The 20,477-nt window shown below is 45.3% G+C and overlaps 1 protein-coding gene across 4 annotated transcripts in view; it reads right to left on the reverse strand.

Annotated features, from left to right (window-relative positions):
* The window catches only part of CBX5 (chromobox 5), a 43,648-nt gene that overhangs the window by 11,852 nt on the left and 11,319 nt on the right, over nucleotides 1–20,477 (reverse strand). The window contains exons 1-2 of one of the 4 annotated variants that reach the window (XM_008003507.3): nucleotides 8,092–8,195; nucleotides 6,104–6,282 (exon numbers count right to left, since the gene is read on the reverse strand). In XM_008003507.3, coding sequence (XP_008001698.1) covers nucleotides 6,104–6,240 — 137 coding nt within the window. In that variant the 5' untranslated portion in view covers nucleotides 6,241–6,282; nucleotides 8,092–8,195. Of the gene's footprint in view, nucleotides 1–6,103; nucleotides 6,283–6,759; nucleotides 6,933–7,852; nucleotides 7,874–8,091; nucleotides 8,196–20,477 lie in introns of those variants that run through there. The other 3 variants (XM_008003509.3, XM_073020836.1, XM_008003506.3) reach the window with 3 other exon arrangements.

Raw genomic sequence — 20,477 nt, forward strand, 5'->3', positions numbered from 1 at the left:
GGATCACCTCAGGTCAGGAGTTCCAGACCAGCCTGGCCAAAGTGGTGAAACCCTGTCTCTACTAAAACTGCCAAAATCATGGCTGGGCGCGATGGCTCACGCCTGTAATCCCAGCACTTTGGGAGGCTGAGGCATGCGGATAACAAAGTTGGGAGTTCGAGACCATCCTGGCTAACACGGTGAAACCCCATCTCTACAAAAACTACAAAAATTAACCAGGCATGGTGGCACATGCCTGTAGTCCCAGCTACTCAGGAGGCTAAGGCAGGAGAATCACCTGAACTCACGAGGCAGAGGTTGCAGTGAGCCAAGATCAGGCCACTGCACTCCAGCCTGGGTGACACATGAGACTCCATCTCAAAACAAAACAAAACAAAAAACAAAAAATTATCTGGGTGTTGTGGTGCACACCTGTAATCCCAGCTACCTGGGAAGCTGAGGCAGGAGAATCACTTGAACCTGGGAGGTGGAGGTTGCAGGTTGCAGTGAGCCGAGACTGCACCAGTGCACTCCAGTCTGGGTGACAGAGCAAGACTTCCTTTCAAAAAAAAAAAAAACTTTGCTGGCTAGGCACGGTGGCTCATGCCTGTAATCCCAGCACTTTGGGAGGCCAACGTGGGCAGATCACCTGTGGTCAGGAGTTTGAGACCAGCCTGGCCAACATGATGAAACCCTATCTCTACTAAAAATACAAAAATTAGCCAGGACTGGTGGTGCACACCTGTAGTCCCAGCTATTCAGAAGGCTGAGGCGGGAGAATCACTTGAACCCAGGAGGGGGAGGCTGCAGTGAACTGAGATCACGCCACTGCACACCATCCTGGGCGACAGAGCAAGACTCCGTCTCAAAAAATAAAAAATAGGCCAGGCGAGGTAGCTCATGCCTATAATCCCAGCACTTTGGGAGACCAAGGCGAGCAGATCACGAGATCAGGAGATGGAGACCATCCTGGCTAACATGGTGAAACCCCGTCTATACTAAAAATATAAAAATTAGCCAGACATGGTGGCGCGTGCCTATAGTCTCAGCTACTCGGGAGGCCAGGCAGGAGAACTGCTTGAACCCAGGAGACAGAGGCTGCAGTGAGCCGAGATCGCGCCACTGCACTCAAGCCTAGGCGACAGAGTGAGACTTCATCTCAAAAAAAAAAAAAAGAAAATAAATAAATAAATAATTCTTAAAAATAAAAACCCAAATTTGAATTCTGGTTTCAAAGTGGCAAAAACAGCATGATTTCACACATACAATCATCTGTGCAACTCCTGGAAAGGACAACTTAATAAATAATAAATTATGCGGCCAGGCACGGTGGCTCATGCCTGTAATCCCAGCACTTTGGGAGGCCAAGGCAGGCAGATCAAGAGGTCAGGATATCGAGACCATCCTGGCTAACACGGTGAAACCCCATCTCTACTGAAAATACAAAAAATTAGCCAGGTGTGGTGGCGGGCGCCTGCAGTCCCAGCTACTCGGGAGGCTGAAGTGAGAGAATGGCGTGAACCCGGGAGGCGGAGCTTGCAGCGAGCCAAGATCGTGCCACTGCACTCCAGCCTGGGCAACAGAGCAATACTCTGTTTCAAAAATTAAGAATAATATATATGCGCTGCCAGTTTATAATCTTAAATAACTGTTACTCATTTTTTTTAGATTTTTTTTTTTTTTTTGAGACAATGCCTCCACCCTGTCACCCAGTCTGGAATGCAGTGGCATGATCACGACTCACTGCAGCCTTGACCTCCCAGGCTCAAGTGATCCTCCCGCCTCAGAATTCCAAGTAGCTGGGACTATAGCAGCGCACCACCATGCCTAGCTACTTTTTTTTTTGGGGGTAGAGATGGGGTCTCACTATGTTGCCTAGGCTGATCTCAAACTCCTGGGCTCAAGCGGTCCTCCTGCCTTGGCCTCCCAAAGTGCTGGTGTTACAGGAGTGAGCTACCACACTCAGCCCATCTTGGGTATTTTGTTTGTTGGTTTTATTTATTTATTATTTTTTATTATGTTTTTTTCTTTTTTTTTTTTTTTTGAGATGGAGTCTGGCTCTGTCGCCCAGGTTGGAGTGCGGTGGTGTGATCTCAGCTCACTGCAAGCTCCGCCTCCCAGGTTCACGCCATTCTCCTACCTCAGCCTCCCGAGTAGCTGGGGCTTACAGGAGCCCGCCACCATGCCCGGCTAATTTTTTTGTATTTTTAGTAGGGACGAGGTTTCACCATGTTATCCAAGATGGTCTTGATTTCCTGACCTCGTGATCCACCCGCCTCAACCTCCCAAAGTGCTGGGATTACAGGCATGAGCCACAGCACCCGGCCTATTTTTTACTATTTTTTGAGATGGAGTTTTGCTCTTGTCACCCAGGCTGGAGTGCAATGGCACGATTTCGCCTCACTGCAACCTCCGCCTCCTGGGTTCAAGTGATTCTCCTGTCCCAGCATCCCGGGTAGCTGGGATTACAGGTACCCACCACCACACCCAGCTAATTTCGCCCAACATGGGGTTTCCTCCTGTTGACCAGGCTGGTCTCGAACTCCTGACCTCAACTGATCTGCCTGTCTTGGCCTCCCAAAGTGCTGGGATTACAGGCGTGAGCCACTGCGCCCAGCCTTTGTTTTAAATAAGGTTTCTTGTTGGGCGCGGTGGCTCATGCCTATAATCCCAGCACTTTGGAAGGTCGATTCAGGCAGATCATCTGAGGTCGGGAGTTTGAGACCAGCCTGACCAACATGGAGAAACCCCATCTCTACTAAAAATACTAAATTAGCCAGGCATAGTGCCGCCTTCCTGTAATCTCAGCTACTCGGGAGGTTGAGGCAGGAGAATCGCTTGAACCCGGGAGGAAGGAGGTTGTGGTGAGCTGAGTTCGAGCCATTGCACTCCAGCCTGGGCAACAAGAGTGAAACTCCATCTCAAAAAAAATAATAATAATAAGGTTTCTTCAGATGGGAATGATTTGAACACATGCCATAATAACCTGACTCAAGTAGAAAGCAGAAAGATGGAAAAATCTGAGCTATTTACTCTCGACCTAAACAAGTTTCTACAAAAGGAACACAAAATTGAGACAAAATTTATTTCTAAATCATTTGAGCTAATATGGGAAAGCTTCTCCTTTATGTCCCTTCTCGCAGCAGAAAAAAAATTCCTCGGCCGGGCACGGTGGCTCACGTCTCTAATCCCAGCACTTTGGGAGGTGGAAGCAGGTGGATCACCTGAGGTCAGGAGTTCGAGACCAGCCTGGCCAACATGGTGAAACCCCATCTCTACTAAAAATACAAAAATTAGATGGGCGTGGTGGCAGGCACCTGTAATCCCATCTAATTGGCGGAGGCTAAGGCAGGAGAATCGTTTGAACCCAGGAGAGGGAGGTTACGGTGAGCCAAGATCACGCCATTACACTCTAGCCTGGGCAATAAGAGCGAAACTCTTGTCTCAAAAAAAAAAAAAAAAAAAAAAGTCGGCCGGATGCGGTGGCTCACGCTTGTAATCCTAGCACTTTGGGAGGCCGAGGCGGGCAGATCACGAGGTCAGATTGAGACCATCCTGGCGAACACGGTGAAACCCCGTCTCTACTAAAAATACAAAAAAATTAACCGGGCCTGGTGGTGGGCGCCTATAGTCCCAGCTTCTAGGGAGGCTGAGGCAGGAGAATGGCGTGAACCTGGGAGGCGGCAGAGCTTGCAGTGAGCTGAGATCGCGCCACTGCACTCTAGCCTGGGCGACAGAGTGAGACTCCATCTCAAAAAAAAAAAAAAAAAAAAAAAAAAAGGTCAAAAAAAAAAATTCCTCACACAGTAACTTTCCCCAAAACCCACATACCACATAGTTTACCATTCCAGAGGAAATTAACATACCAATATTGAAAGGTGTACCAACACTATTACACAAGCTGAACAGACTTGGGGGTTGGGAGGAGTCTGTTGAAAGCTAGGAAAGCCAGTCCTATAAGGGGATTATCCCTTTTCCTAACACTTTGGCACTGCTGCTTCTACTTTGGTTTCCACCCAAAAGACAACATAGTATGATTTAAAAAGAGCCTGGGTTGGCCAGGGACAGTGATTCACACCTATAATCCCAGCACTTCGAGAGGCCAAGGCAGGCAGATTGGTTGAACCCAAGAGTGCGAGACCAGCCTGGGCAACACAGTGAGACCCTGTCTCTATTTTAAAGATAAAAATATGTAAAAATTTAAATTAAAAAAAATTAAAGTTTTTGAAGAGGCAGGGTCTTGCTATGTTAACCAGACAGTAGTGCAGTGGCTATTCATAGGCCTGATCTCACTAATGCTCAGAACAGGAGTTCTGACCTGCTCTGGTTCACTCCTCCTTAGGCAACCTGGTGGTCCCTCACTCCTGGGAGGTCACTATATTGATGCCAAACTTAATGCAGACACCTGATCCATTTAGTGCACTATAGCCCAGAACTCCTGGACTCAAGCAATCCTCCCACTTCAGCCTCCCTAGTAGCTGGGACTACAGGCACACACCACCACGCCTGGACTCTAAATGCTTTTATGAGAATCAAAAAAAGCACGAGAGGTAGAATCTGATCATTGTCTAGCACAAAGTAGGCATTCAGTTATAGACAATGCTGATTTGTTGCAGTCTTTTATGAAATCCAGGGCATTTCTGAAAAAGTAAGGACCAATGTTTAATTTGTCTACCCCAAACCTTATCTTTCCCCCTTTCATCTATGGTACGGCACCAGTAGCTCAATGACAGAGAAAGAGTTTCAAGTATCTTTCAAATACCCCAAATATTTCCAGTGGTGATTCAATGGGCCCAATAAACATCTTCAAAATCTTCAGGTGTTACTTTAGTTCCTATCTGTTAGTGCTCTAGAGGTCTCTCAAACTCAATAGTTCTCATCACTAGTGGAAGCCATGATACCACTCCTCTCTAGAAAGAGGGCATCTTCTGATTGTTGTGCTACCCCATACTTGCACTCTGGGTGCTAGAGATGCTAAGCATCCTGCAAAATGCGTGAATGATCCCACCTACACGCCAATAATTCTCCAGATGAGAAACCTTGATCATGTAATGAAATAACCTCCCGTATGTTTCAAAGGTTCTTGACACATAGCCTTTATCCAAAAGTATTGGTAAACCACTGTATCTTTCAGTGTATTTACGTCCTATACTACAGAGCTGTGCCATCCAATATGGTAACCACTAGCCACATCTGCCTATTTGAAATGCAGCTAGTTTGAATGGAGATGCACTATAAAGTGTAAAATATATCCCAGATTTTCAAGTCTTAGCACACACACACACAAAATTTCGTTAATAACTTTTGTACTGATTAACGCTGAAATAGTATTTTTCATATACTAGGTTAAATAAAATATTATTAAAATTAATTTCACAGCCGGGCACGGTGGCTCACACCTGTAATCCCAGCACTTTGGGAGGCCAAGGCAGATGGCTCACTTGAGCCTGGAAGTTCCAGACCAGCCTGAGCAACACGGCAAAACCCTGCCTCTACTAAAAACACAGTCACCCAGGCTGGAGTGCAGTGGCACAATCCTGGCTCACTGCAACCTCTGCCTCCTGAGTTCAAGTGATTCTCCTACCTCAGCCTCCCCAGTAGCTGGGATTACAGCTGCCCGCCACCATACCTAGCTAATTTTTTTATTTTTAGTAGATGGGGTTTCGCCATGTTGGCCAGGCGGGTCTCAAACTCCTGACCTCAGGTGATCTGCCCGCCTCAGCCTCCCAAAGTGCTGAGATTAGAGTACAAGCCACCGCGCCTGGCCTTATAAGCACTACTGTTTATCCTTATTCCACTAAGGAGATAAAATGGTTAAGGAAATTAGCCAAGGCTATCCAGTTTGTATCATAAGTGGTGGAGTTAGAATCTAGATCCAGGCAATCTGACTCCCGAGTCTGTGCTCCTAACCAATTCATTATACTGCCTTTCAAAAGCCGTATCATTAGCACATAAGCTCCACAAGCGGGGAGATTTTGTTTTGTTTACTGCTGTGTCTTCTAACTCTTAGGAAGAGTGCGGGAGGGGGAAGAAAAAGACAAAGATGCTCATGATTCCTAAGGAAATAAACCAAAGATGTCTATCTCTACAGAGTACCAAAGCCTGGGGAAAAAAAGGAACTTACTCAGAAAAGCCTTTCCACTTCAGTAGATATTCCACTTGTCCCTTAACTACACGCCTGTCTAGCACCTTCTCCACAACGTACTCCTCCTCATCCTCTGAAGAAGAACTGTCAGCTGTCCGCTTGGTTTTCTTTCCCATGTCGCACACCGTTCCACCTGAAATACTAAGGCCACCGGGTCCCTGTAAAGGCAAAGGACAAAATAGTTAGAATCCATGTGAAGAGTTAAAAACTTTGTCTCCTCTTGATGGGACGAAAAGGGGATAACACCAAGTTGCCATGTGCCCTGCTCTTGAGTCTCAAATCATTCTACAGATGAGTCCTAAGAATTTAATTTAAAAATGAATCAGTCTTCACTTCCTCAACCACAACCTTCTCTTCGGCTAAAGAGACCAAAATTATTAGAAGGCGCAATTGTCTAACTCTTCTATTTCAGATTCCAAAAGACAAGTAGTGTGGTATGTTATTCCTGGCTATGTTTATAACTATTTACAAGCCAGGAACTCAAACAGAAATGTGCAAAATCTTCAGTTAAATGAACCAAGATAAAATTAAAACTTTTTTCTCCAAGGTGAATAAGGGTCTTTATAAAAATGAAAAAAGAAAAGCCACTAAAATATGAGTTTTCTGTGCTCTGAGCATCTTGCCCAGTCTCTCACCAGCACAAAAAAAAAGCTTGCTCAGGCATCTTTCACCACATTTTCAGTGACTTGGTACATTTCCCTTAAACAAATTGAGCTTGTCCCTTCAGAGCATCCATCAGCTCACAAAAGCAAGGCTGACATCTCAAACACACTAAGCTTCCTTTTTAGAAAGCTAATTTGGGTATGGGAGGGAGGCAGAAAGAAGAAAAAAATTTTCAGTCCTAAAATTCAAAATTAGTCACTAGATTGTTGAGTAATTCCCAAGATGCAACTAATCCAAATAGTTAAGAAGGTACCTCTCCTCTTAACTGAAGTTGACTCAGGGCCAAAGGAAGAGGAGGAGGAAAAAGAAGTCTGGCCCCAGACTCAGCATCAACATGAAGCCTCCTCAAAATACAGAGGAACCATTCATAGGCCCAAGGAAAGCTGAAGCAAGGAAACACAAATGGAAATTGAGTTAAGCTCAGAAATATGCACACCAGGGGGTACTCAACAGAGAATCTAGTTTTAAAAATTCCCATGTTGCTCTTCCACAATCATTTTTAAGAATTCTTCCTTAACCATGCTAAATGGCGCCTACAGTCTGGATTACAGAGTAGCAGAAATTGTTTTCTTAGCTGAACTCCATTATTGTTTTCCTGTAATCTTTAAAGATGTTTATCAGCACTCTCTAAATATTTCCACCCTGACCAGAAAACCACTGGGTCAGGGAGGGCCCACTACTAATCTCACAATGATGTTCAAGTCACATAAAAAGTGGCAATTATCAATTCACTTCAAATTAGCAAAATTTTAAAAATTATTACAAGAATATATAGTTGGAAACCATATCCCCAGAACTTATTAGCAATAGGTCTGCCCACCTAAAACACTGCCTATACCCATTACTGCCCTATAAGACTAAGTTTTTATTAAAATACTCTGTTTGGTAGTAATAGGAAAATGTAGGTGCGGGGGGGTTAAAATAATTTTTCCATGAATTTAGAAGAGTCCTAAGCTTCAAGAAAATATCTTATGTGGTTTATTTAAAATGAAACAGCCTCCAACCTCACCAGAGACAGGAAATGTCATATTCCAGGGAGAGTACCCCACCCCCACCCCCACTCACCTTGGAATTTCCGGGAGCTGAGCAGTTTAGGTCAGAGCGCTGGGGTTAAAACCAGCCCCATGTTAGATGCATGCAGTTAAGCATTGTGGCTATGGCCTCCCCTGCCTCACCAGGAAAAACAAGGATTTACATGTGTTCTTCATTTTGAGGGAGAGAAAAGGAAAATCTCCCTTTATACCTTCATGCAGAAGAGGAGCCCCAAAGGTAGAAAATGAATGGGGGTTCCCTCCTTTACCTACCGGATCGCCCCAGTTCTTTCTTTCCCTCTGGGCTAACAGGAGGGGCCTCCCCTCCCAGGTCTGGGTCTTGGCGGGCTGGCAGCTCCCCCACCCCCACCCAGCTGCCTGGGCGCCACTGCGCAGCTGTCCCAGTCCGTTGCCATAGCAACTGGCAGCAGTACTACACTAAGGGGGAGAAGCAAATGGAAAAGTTAAAAGGCTTAACTTTCCTTTTCAGTGAAGACTGGGTGGAGAAGTTGGAAGGTACCTCTCTTGGCCTCAAGGATAAGGCATTCAGAGCTCAAGGGAATTACTTCTTAGGTTTTAAATCCAGTATTTATGCTTATTCCTCTAACAGCACTGTAAATTAATCAATAGCATTTTAAGATCATCTAACAAGATTACAGCTCAACTGAAGGGGGGAGGGGAAAGGCTCGATCCTTCTACAACACGATCAGTACAAACCACCCATCACTTAATACAGCCCACCAGAGCACTTTGGGCAACCCCATTTTACCATCTGTCACAGAACAGTTAATTAAAATTGCTTGAGGAGAAAAATAACAGGAAACAGGGGAAGGGAAGTATTTTAAAGACACTATATAACTTTCCTTCTTTGGGGTGATTACTAGAGATAAAATCCAAAGACATGAAGCACTACCAAAACAACAACCCAAAAAAAAAAATCTTTTAACTAAAATTACAGATGGAGCGCCTGGCGCAGTGGCTCATGCCTGCAATCCCACAACTTTGGGAGGACAGGGCAGGGCAATCATTTGAGGTCAGGTGTTCAAGACTAGCCCGACCAACATGGTGAAACCCCATCTCTACTAAAAATACAAAAAAATTAACCAGGCGCAGTGGCAGGCGCATATAGTCCCAGTTACTCAGGGGGCTGAGGGAGGAGAATCGCTTGAACCCGGGAGGCGGAGGTTGCAGTGAGCCAAGATCGTGCCACTGCACTCCAGCCTGGGCAACAAGAGTGAGACTGTCTCAAAAAAATAAAATAAAATAAATTTAGGTGGAAAAAAATTCCTAAGAAGTTTAAAAAAAAAAAAACAGGAGAGCGGTTCTGCCACAACCTAATGGTTGATAAATTAAAACCACTTCTAGGTTGTTCTATAATGTTATGAAACAGATTTTAAAATAATTATTCATCACCTGATACGTTATTAATGTACAACTCTCTGTATCAGTATGTCCCAATTCTTGAGAAAAGGAGAACTGGGATAAATAAAAAAGACATACAGAGACTTGAAATACTATAAGTTTTCCATTCTTCTGGCTCTAAAGAACATTTTTGAGAGCTTCAAAACTACTCTGCTTTATAGATATGGGAACTTTAAAGCCAGAAGTGGCTGCCATAGGAGAGTAAGAAAAAGGGACAATCAAAAGCAAAGAACTCAGTTGAGCCAAGCACGGTGGCCCACACCTGTAATCCCAGCACTTTGGGAAGCCAAAGCGGATGGATTACGGGAGGTCAGGAGTTCGAGACCAGCCTGACCAACATGGTGAAACCCCATCTCTACTAAAAATACAAAAATTGGCCAGGCATAGTAGCACATGCCTGTAATCACAGCTACTTGGGAGGCTAAGGCAGGAGAAGCGCTTGAACCTGGGAGGCAGAGGTTGCAGTGAGCCAAGATTGCACAACTGCACTCCAGCCTGGGCAACAAGAGCGAAACTCTGTCTCAAAAAAAACAAATAAGAAAGAACGCAGTTGAGAAGAAGCATAGAATGGTGACTATTTTGGCTGTCAAACAGAAGAAACCATAGGGTGTAAGACCAAAGGAGAAATTTTTTTTTTTTTTTTTTTTTTGAGACGGAGTCTCGCTTTGTCACCAGGCTAGAGTGCTGTGGCTCCATCTCGGCTCACTGCAACCTCCAGCTCCCTGGTTCAAAGGACTCTCCTGCCTCAGCCTCCCAAGTAGCTGGGATTACAGGCATGTGCCACCACGCCCAGCTAATTTTTGTTATTTTTAGTAGAGATGGGGTTTCATCACGTTGGCCAGGATGGTCTCGATTTCCTGATCTCGTGATCCACCCGCCTCGGCCTCCCAAAGTGCTGGGATTACAGGCATGAGCCACCGCGCCCGTCCAGAAATTTTTTAATTACAAAAGATTTCCTCAAATTGGAATGGATCATCAGGAAACCTCCGATTAAAAACTGCATTTTTCGGCCAGGCACGGTGGCTCAAGCCTGTAATCCCAGCACTTTGGGAGGCCGAGACGGGTGGATCACGAGGTCAGGAGATCGAGACCATCCTGGCTAACACGGTGAAACCCCGTATCTACTAAAAAAAAAAAATACAAAAAACTAGCTGGGCGAGGTGGCGGGTGCCTGTAGTCCCAGCTACTGGGGAGGCTGAGGCAGGAGAATGGCGTAAACCCGGGAGGCGGAGCTTGCAGTGAGCTGAGATCCGGCCACTGCACTCTAGCCCCGGCGACAGAGCGAGACTCCGTCTCAAAAAAATAAAAAAAAATAAAAACTGCATTTTTCAACTCTTCTTACCTTTTGTTTTAAACTTTTCATAATTAAGGGATATGAAAACAATACCAAACATTTAAACAGGATCCTGACTCTGATTAACTTGCCATGTGTGATCTTGAGTAAATAAATTTTCCATCTGACCCCGGCATCATTTAAACAGGCTAAATAAATCTGTACTACCCGCCCTACCTACCTCCTAGGGAAAAAGTGAGTTTATGTTGAAACCAAAGATCTATTAAGTCCCCCAAAGAGAACCTTCTGTAGAAATATGTCAGGGCTGAATACAACAGCAGAAGAAAATATGTGACCTTCCAAATTCCTAAGCTAGTAAACCAAATCACATGCAGTAACTCCTGCAGCTCAACACATTAGTAGATAGCAAGAAAATGAGGAACAGTGTCTTTGTTAACTAGGCACTGGAAAACGAATAAACCTTCAGAGAACAGGGTAGGTATGTTCTCTCTCGAAGGCAAAATATTTATTCCTTAAAACTCAGACAAACTTTAAAGATGGCAGAATGAAAAGACTAATAGTAACTCTGTGAAAGAATAAGGAACAGGAAAGAATGACAGCAATACTAACATTTTGGTGAAATCTTTCAGAGAAAGAAAAGTGAATTTAAAGAGGAAAGAGACAAAAATATTCTGGTGTCCACCCCTCCCCACAAAACATCAGGAAATAAAAGACTGAGTTCAATTCCCTCCTTTCCACTCTTAAGAACTGCCTAAAGGGCACATGGACTGAGGTCCTTTTCTTTTTGGGAAATGCGTTTTGTAACCACTGACAAATCAAATTAGGCCTGATGCCAGGAGTCAGAGTCCAACCATAATATTCTTTAAAGGATGGCATGCAATTGTCTTGTAAATCTCCTGGACAGTCACAGATCAGAAGCCGGCAAGGATGACGACATACTTCTGATGGAATGTGTCGTATCTTAACCTTGAAGTTACAGATCTGCTCAGGAGCAGCAGTAAGAAATGAGAAATGCACTCAGACATTGGAGGGGACATAATTCTCTTTTAGACAGTGCGACCCAGAGTATTAGGGTCAAATGAAACACAAAGCCAGTCAAACAATTTAAGGGCTAGAGCCTGGACCAGATAAAGCATCAAGACTGGTGGTTCACACTGAGCTTAGGGGGAGGGAGCTTTCCAGCATGAGAAATGAGACATGGTTGGCAGGATGATGGAGTGATTAAGGTAGAATCCCAATACGATGACAGACGAAAAGAAGGTGAGCCTCTGAACACAACCTTATCCTTGTGGAAATCTCCAAGGGAAAGGGTGAGCAGCTTCTCAAATTTCTAGAGTCTTTCAGGAATAATTGCTCTCAGCCTTCTCTCTTAAATATAGATAGGAACTATCTGGTAAAGCTACCCAGTAACTATAGATAGATTACAGCACCTAAGGCCCATAGAGATGAGAAAAGAGGCTGGGTGCGGTGGCTCACGCCTGTAATCCCAGCACTTTGGGAGGCTGAGGTGGGCAGATCTCCTGAGGTCAGGAGTTCCAGACCAACCTGGCCAACATGGTGAAACCCTGTCTCTACTAAAAATACAAAAATTAGCCAGGCATGGTGGCAGGCGCCTGTAATCCCAGCTACTCGGGAGGCTGGGGCAGGAGAATCGCTTGAACCCAGAAGGTGGAAGTTGCAGTGAGCCAAGATTGAGCCATTGCACTCCAGCCTGGGCAACAAGGGCGAAACTTCGTCTCAAAAAAAAAAAAAAAAAAAAATCAGCTCCCAGCAATTACAGAGAGGGCATCACAAGCAAGCTCGGGCAACCCAGAAAAACAAGAGGTAGGCCGGGCACAGTGGCTCCTGCCTATAATCCCAGCACTATGGGAGGCCGAGGCAGGTGGATCATGAGGTCAGGAGTTCAAGACCAGCCTGGTCAATATGGTGAAACCCCGTCTATACTAAAGACACACAAAAATTAGTCAGGCGTGGTGTAATCCCAGCTACACAGGAGGCTGAGGCAGTTATGCACCTGTAATCCCAGCTACTCAGAAGGCTGAGGCGGGAGAATCGCTTAAACTGGGAGATGGAGGTTCCAGTGAGCTGAGATGGCACCACTGCACTCCAGCCTGGACAACAGGGCAAGACTCCATCTCAAAAAAAAAAAAAAAAAAAAAAAGCCGGGCGCGGTGGCTCAAGCCTGTAATCCCAGCACTTTGGGAGGCCGAGACGGGCGGATCACGAGGTCAGGAGATCGAGACCATCCTGGCGAACACGGTGAAACCCCATCTCTACTAAAAAATACAAAAAAACTAGCTGGGCGAGGTGGCGGGCGCCTGTAGTCCCAGCTACTCGGGAGGCTGAGGCAGGAGAATGGCGTAAACCCGGGAGGCGGAGCTTGCAGTGAGCTGAGATCCGGCCACTGCACTCCAGCCTGGGCGACAGAGCGAGACTCCGTCTCAAAAAAAAAAAAAAAAAAAAAAAAAAGGCTGGGCACAGTGTCTCACGCCTGTAATCCCAACACTTTGGGAGGCCGAGGCAGGCGAATCATGAGGTCAGGAGATCAAGACCATCCTGGCTAACACAGTGAAACCGTCTCTACTAAAAATACAAAAAAATTAACCGGGCATGGTGGCGGGCGCCTGTAGTCCCGGCTACTCCAGAGGCTGAGGCAAGAGAATGGCGTGAACCCAGGAGGTGGAGCTTGCAGTGAGCCGAGATCGCACCACTGCACTCCAGCCTGGGCGACAGTGCGAGACTCCATCTCAATATATTAAAAAAAAAAAAAAAAAAAAAAAGGTAATGGTTAGCCCTTGGCATTGACCATTTAATCCTGGAACAACCCACATAGGGTCCCTGGTATCTGCTTTGTCCAGTTTAGGCTCTACTCTCATCCCTCCAGTCATTTGAGACAGGGTCTTGTTCTGTTGTTCAGGCTGTAGTGCAGTGACGCGGACAGTTCATTGCAGCCTCAAACTCCTGGGCTGAAGCAATCCTCTCACCTCAGCCTCCTGAGTAGCTGGGACCACAGGGGCACACCACCATGCCTGGCTACATTTTTTTATTTTTTTGGTGAGATGCAGTCTCACTGTGTTGCCCAAGCTGGTCTCAAACTCCTGGGCTGAAGTAATCCTCCTGCCTTACCCCCACAAAGCAGTCACTACAACTCAGTACCAATTCCGGTGGCTTTTCTTACATCTTGTTATAGCCATTTTATTTTCATCATCACTTATGAGCAAAAGTACACATAATTCTAGATCTTTCACTAAGCTTTCTTTTTATTAAGAATGAAAGCCAGCCGGGCGCAGTGGCTCACGCCTGTAATCCCAGCACTTTGGGAGGCCAAGACGGGTGGATCACCTGAGGTCGGGAGTTTGAGACCAGGCTGGCCAACATGGCGAAACCCCGTCTCTACTAAAAATACAAAAATTAGCCAGGTGTGGTGGCAGGTGCCTGTAATCCCAGCTACTGGGGAGGCTGAGGTAGGAGAATCGCTTAAACCTGGGAGGCGGAGTTTCTGTGAGCCAAGATTGCGCCATTGCACTCTAGCCTGGGAGACAAGAGTGAAACTCCATCTCAAAAAAAAAAAAAAAAAAACAAAGAAAAAGAAAGCCAATTGGTAAGCTACCTCGCTGAACTACCCACTGAATTATTTAAATATAGTAATCAAACCAAATGTCAAGATGCATAATCAATGTGCTCTCCATTTTAGAGTTTCAACATAAATTCTATAAGCCCCCTAACAAGGCAAAATCCTTTAGGAAGTAAGCCAGGGTTAAAGAGCAGAGGAGAGTACATATGCAAAGCTCCCTATCACATGGATTAATTAAATATGCCATTGATGAGTGGTTGCAGTTGGCCCAGACTTGTGAAATTCCCACTTCTCCTTAAGGCCCTTAGGGAGACAGTGACTTAGGTGAAGATTAAATTGTCAGCTACAGCAGTCTTCAAGGCATCCTCTATATAGCCTTATTGCAGCAAATAAAACAAATGAAAACAAACCAAACTTACAGAAACATTTTAATCTGCTCTATGTTCCTTGCTCTTTACGGAGCTTGAAGTACTGATGGTCTTAGGTATTTAACACAAACAGCATAAAACTAAAATATCCTCTATAAAGATGTTTTCTTGCAGTGGATTTATGATTTCTAAAGTATTAGCCATGTGGCATTTTAACAAAAACATAGCACAGAGATTCACATTACAGCTTTCCTGGCTGTCTCAGGTTTTGTTAAATGGGCTGATAACTATCACTCCACCTCCACCAAAAGCCCATGAGCACCCAATTCAAGAGGAGTTAAAAGCTTTTTAAATGTCTGTTTAAGAGACTAGATTAGGAAAGAGTTGAAGAGAAAGATTAACTATGGTCGTTAACACCCCATCATTAACAAGCCACATACAGACAACACAAACTTTATTAACAGAAGACAGCACGGAGGGAAGAAATGTTCTCCCATTGGCTAGCACAGCTCTAGTTCATGATCTTTTAAAAATCAGGCCAAGAGGCTGGGCACAATGGCTCATGGCTGTAATCTCAGCGCTTTGGGAGGCTGAGGCAGGCAGATCACTTGACTTCAGGAGTTCAAGACCAGCGTGGCCAACATGGTGAAACACGATCTCTACTAAAAACACAAAAATTAGCCAGGTAAGGCAGTGCACACCCATAATCCCAGCTACTCAGGAGGCTTAGGCAGAAGAAGTGCTTGAGCCAGGGAGGCAGAGGCTGCAGTGAGTGGAGATGGTGCCACTGAACTCCAGCCTGGGCAACAGAGGCAGACTCTTGTCTCAAAACAAAAAATCAGGCTTGGCGTGGTGGCTCAATCCTGTAATCCCAGCACTTTGGGAGGTCGAGGCAGGCGGGTCACGAGGTCAGGAGATCGAGACCATCCTGGCTAAAATGGTGAAACTCCGTCTCTACTAAAAATACAAAAAATTAGCCTGGCGTGGTGGCGGACGTCTGTAGTCCCAGTTACTCGGGAGGCTGAGGCAGGAGAATGGCGTGAACCCAGGAGGCAAAGCTTGCTGTGAACTAGATCATGCACTGCACTCCACCCTGGGCGACAGAGCAAGACTCCATCTCAAAAAAAAAAATAATAATCAGGCAAAAACTCCTGCTACAGTGAGCATGGGAGTAAAGAGCCTTTTGTTCTCTTAGATTAAAAACAGCTGGGCGCGGTGGCTCACCCTGTAATCCCAGCACTTTGGGAGGCAGATCACTTGAGGTTAAGAGTTCGAGACCAGCCTGGCCAACATGGCGAAACCACATCTCTACTAAAAACACAAAAATTAGCCAGGCATCGTGGTGGGCACCTGTAATCCTAGCTACTTGGGAGGCTGAGGCAGGAGAATTGCTGAAACCTGGGAAGCAGAGGTTGCAGTGAGTTGAGATCCCACCACTGCACTCCAGCCTGGGCGACAGAGCCAGACTTCACCTCACAAAAAAAAAAAAAAAAAAAACCGGCCAGGCGCGGTAGCTCAAGCCTGTAATCCCAGCACTTTGGGAGGCCAAGACGGGCGGATCATGAGGTCAGGAGATCGAGACCATCCTGGCTAACCCGGTGAAACCCCGCCTCTACTAAAAAACATACAAAAAACTAGCCGGGCGAGGTGGCCTGTAGTCCCAGCTACTCGGGAGGCTGAGGCAGGAGAAAGAGCGAGACTCCGTCTCAAAAAAACAAAACAAAACAAAAAAAAGTATACTTGGCTGGGCGCGGTGGCTCACGCCTGTAATCCCAGCACTTTGGGAGGCCAAGGCAGATGAATCACGAGGTCAGGAGATCAGGACCATCCTGGCTAACACAGTGAAACCATCTCTACTAAAAATACAAAAAAATTAACCAGGCATGGTGGCAGGCGCCTGTAGTTCCGGCTACTCGGGAGGCTGAGGCAGGAGAATGGCATGAACCTGGGAGGCAGAGCTTGCAGTGAGCCGAGATCGCACCACTGCACTCCAGCCTGGGCAAGAGAGCCAGATTCTGTCTCAAAAAACAAAAACAAAAACAAAAACATATACTTGGCTGGGTGCCATGGCTTACACCTATAATCCCAACAATTTGGGAGGTTGAGGCAGGATCACAGCTTGGGCCCAGAGTTCAAGACCAGCATGAGCAAACATAGGGGGACCTCCCCAATATGTAAAATAATAATTGTATATATACACATTCTAAATGGCGATAAAGGCTGCCCCTATAAGTTCCATTTGGTTGTATGTCCCCCCAGCTCTGATTACCAACATATTATAAATGAATGTGGGTTACAAGACTCAATTTTCAAAATTGCTTGAATGTATCAGTCTGGTAAACTGGTGAATTTAGTAGTAACACAAAAATTCTTGTTTGATATCTCATCATTTTATACTGGATTTTCTTTTTTTTCACCCTTATTAAAATCCACTGAATTTCCTCTCTCAACTACCAGTTTTCAGAAACACGCATTCTATTTTATAGAATAAGATGTTGCCCTATTTAAAAAAAAGTATCAGTTTTCTTTAAATTTAGCTAGGTTACACCTAAACCCAACACTGGGCAAGAGGTTAAATATCCAATTGTTTCAAGATTTATGAGAAAGCAGAATTTGGCACCACCATGGGAAAATGCCTTCCAGATGGTGTTTTCCAACAACTCTATCCTTGGAAATGTACTGAACTCATCTCAAGGCACCACACTCTCAGGTGGGTGTTAATCTCACATCCACTCCTCTCAAGCGTAATGAAACATGAATTTGGAGACCTCGTCACCTTTCACAAATAACCTGGCAATACCATCATAAATAAATGTTGAGGAAAATGGGTAAGAGCAACATTTGAGTACATTATCATGAATCTTAGATTTATACATACCACTTTGGCAGATCATGTTCACAAAATATGGAAGGATTAAAAGAAAACTGAAAATGCTCATTCCCAAATAAAATTATGGTGACAAAGCATTTTCCAAATATTTATCATAAAATTAAGACTCAGTCCTTACCATGGCATTATCTAGCTTGCAGATTTTAGACCTCAATAGCTTAAGGGTTACAAAGGCTCCTTCAGGTCATTTCAACAAATCATCCTTTTTTTTTTTTTTTTTGAGACGGAGTCTCACTCTGTCACCCAGGCTGGAGTGCAGTGGCCAGATCTCAGCTCACTGCAAGCTCCGTCTCCCGCGTTTACGCCATTCTCCTGCCTCAGCCTCCTGAGTAGCCAGGACTGTTGGCGCCCGCCACCTCGCCCGGCTAGTTTTTTTGTATTTTTTGGTAGAGACAGAGTTTCACCGTGTTAGCCAGGATGGTCTCGATCTCCTGACCTCGTGATCCGCCCATCTCGGCGTCCCAAAGTGCTGGGATTACAGGCTTGAGCCACTGCGCCCGGCCCAAATCATCCATTTTAACAAAGAACCTGTGTTAAGTCAGGCAAATTTTTTTTTTTTTTTTGAGACGGAGTCTAGCTCTGTCGCCCAGGCCCGAGTGCAGTGGCACGATCTCAGCTCACTGCAAGCTCCATGTCCTGGGTTCATGCCATTCTCCTGCCTCAGCCTCCCGAGTAGCTGGGATTACAGGTGCCTGCCACCATGCCTGGCTAATTTTTTGTATTTTTAGTAGAGACGGGGTTTCACAGTGTTAGCCAGGATGGTCTCGATCTCCTGACCTTGTGACCCACCCACCTCGACCTCCCAAAGTGCTGGGATTACAGGCGTGAGCCACAGCGTCCAGCTGACAATTTGTTTTCTTAGCATCAGTTTAAAGAAGACATTTGGCTGGGCATGGTGGCTCATGCCTATAATCCCAGCACTTTGGGAGGCAGGTGGATCACTTGAAGCCAGGAGTTCGAGAACAGCCTAGCCAACATGGCGAAACCCCATCTCTACTAAAAATACAAAAATTACTCAGGCGTGGTGGTGGGCACCTGTAATCCCAGCTACTCAGGAGGCTGAGGCAGGAGAATCGCTTGAACCCGGGAGACGGAGGTTACAGTGAACTGAGATTGCACCATTGCAATCCAGCCTGGGCAACAGAGCTAGACTTCATCTCAAACAAACAAACAACAAAAAAAATACAAGGGTATCCTTGGCTGCTCCTGGGCCATGTATTATGATCTTGACCAATTTCTCTCTGTGGGAATTTAAAAGCTGTTTAAAAAAAATACATAATGGGTGATGACAGGAGAAACAAACCCATACCAGAAGTTATCGAACCTTGCAGGTCTTTTCAAGTATCTCTATTGACATTTAAGTTGAGTTACTATGCCACAATATCATAAAAGTATGCTCTACACTTCAGCTATATTGATAGTTAAATGCAAAGAAAGGCATCAGATAAATGGCTAAAGGGATGGGTAATCTCAGACCACCCAGCTCTTCAATTGAGTGTTTTGATGTGTTACATAAGATGTTTCCGACTCCCTTTTTTGTCCAGTTTCCAACTACATTCCCAATTCAAATCCTATGCCAAAAACATGATTAATACAGTAATTCTGATCCTTGTTCTAAAATTGGTTGATTATGGGATATTTATTGAGGGCCTAAAAAGTGTCAAGCATTGCATGAGCACAGAATCTATTCCAGTTTTCAATTTTAAGGCGAGGATTTTTGAATTCCTCCTTGGTCAAGTTACCACCTCCTCCAAAGGTTGTTACAGAAAAGGTAAAAGGTAACTTGTCGCCGGGCGCGGTGGCTCATGCCTGTAATCCCAACACTTTGGGAAGCCGAGGCGGGCGAATCACGAGGTCAGAAGATCGAGACCATCCTGACTAATACAGTGAAACCCCGTCTCTACTAAAAATATAAAAAACTTGCCGGGCGTGGTGCTGGCGGGCGCCTGTAGTCCCAGCTGCTCGGGAGGCTGAGGCAGGAGAATGGCGTGAACCTGGGAGGCAGAGCTTGCAGCGAGCCGAGATCGCGCCACTGCACTATGGCCTGGGCTACAGAGCAAGACTGCCTCAAAAAAAAAAACAAAAAAAACAAAAAAGGTAACTTGTCAATAGTGGAAAGATCAGGACAGGAGTAAGTACATGTGGGTCTTAACCCAACTAGATCATTAGAAGGTCAAGTTGGACAATTTCATTAACTCTCATGGGTATTAGTTATTAGCCCTACTTAAACCTCTGTTGTGGGAAAAACAAGAAAATACTCTGAAAAATATAAAGCAAATAGAAGTCAAATGTCTGACAGTAGATGAAGTTAAAAATAACTGTTTTGGGCCAGGCGTGGTGGCTCACACCTGTAATCCCAGCACTTTGGGAGGCTGAGGTGGGCGTGTCACGGTGGGGAAAAACAGACCATCCTGGCTAACCTGGTGAAAGTCTGTCTCTACTAAAACTACAAAACATTAGCCCAGCATGGTGGCATGTGCCTGTAGTCCCAGATACTCAGGAGGCTGAGGCAGGAGAATTGCTTGAACCCCACAGGAGGCGGAAGTTGCAGAGAGTCGAGATTGCACCACTGCACTCCAGCCTGGGTGACAGAGCGAGGCTCTGTCTCAAAATAAATAAATATATGTTTTGATAAGCGTTCCTGCTTCTGTTTTCTGGAAGAGTTTGTATAAAATTGGTATTTCTTCCTAAAAAGTTTGGTAAAATTCTTCAGTGAAGCCATCTGGGCTCAGAGTTTTCTTTTTCTTTTGAGACAGAGTCTTGCTCTGTCGTCTAGGCTGGAGTGCAGTGGTGCAATCTCAGCTCACTGCACCCCTCTGCCTCCGGGGTTCAAGCAATTCTCCTGCCTCAGCCTCCCAAGTAGCTGAGACTCAGGAGCACACCACCATGCCTGGCTAATTTTTGTATTTTTAGTACAGACGGGGCTTCACCATGCTAGCCAGGCTGGTCTTGAACTCCTGACCTCATGATCCACCTGCCTCAGCCTCCCAAAGTTCTGGGATTACAGGCACGAGCCATTGTGCTTGGCCCGTGCCTGGCGTTTTCTTTGTGGGATGATTTGTATCTACAAATTCCTTTTCCTTAACAGAGATAGGACTAGTAAGGTTCAGA

Source organism: Chlorocebus sabaeus, chromosome 11 (assembly GCF_047675955.1).
Source record: "Chlorocebus sabaeus isolate Y175 chromosome 11, mChlSab1.0.hap1, whole genome shotgun sequence".
Lineage (NCBI taxonomy): Eukaryota > Metazoa > Chordata > Mammalia > Primates > Cercopithecidae > Chlorocebus > Chlorocebus sabaeus.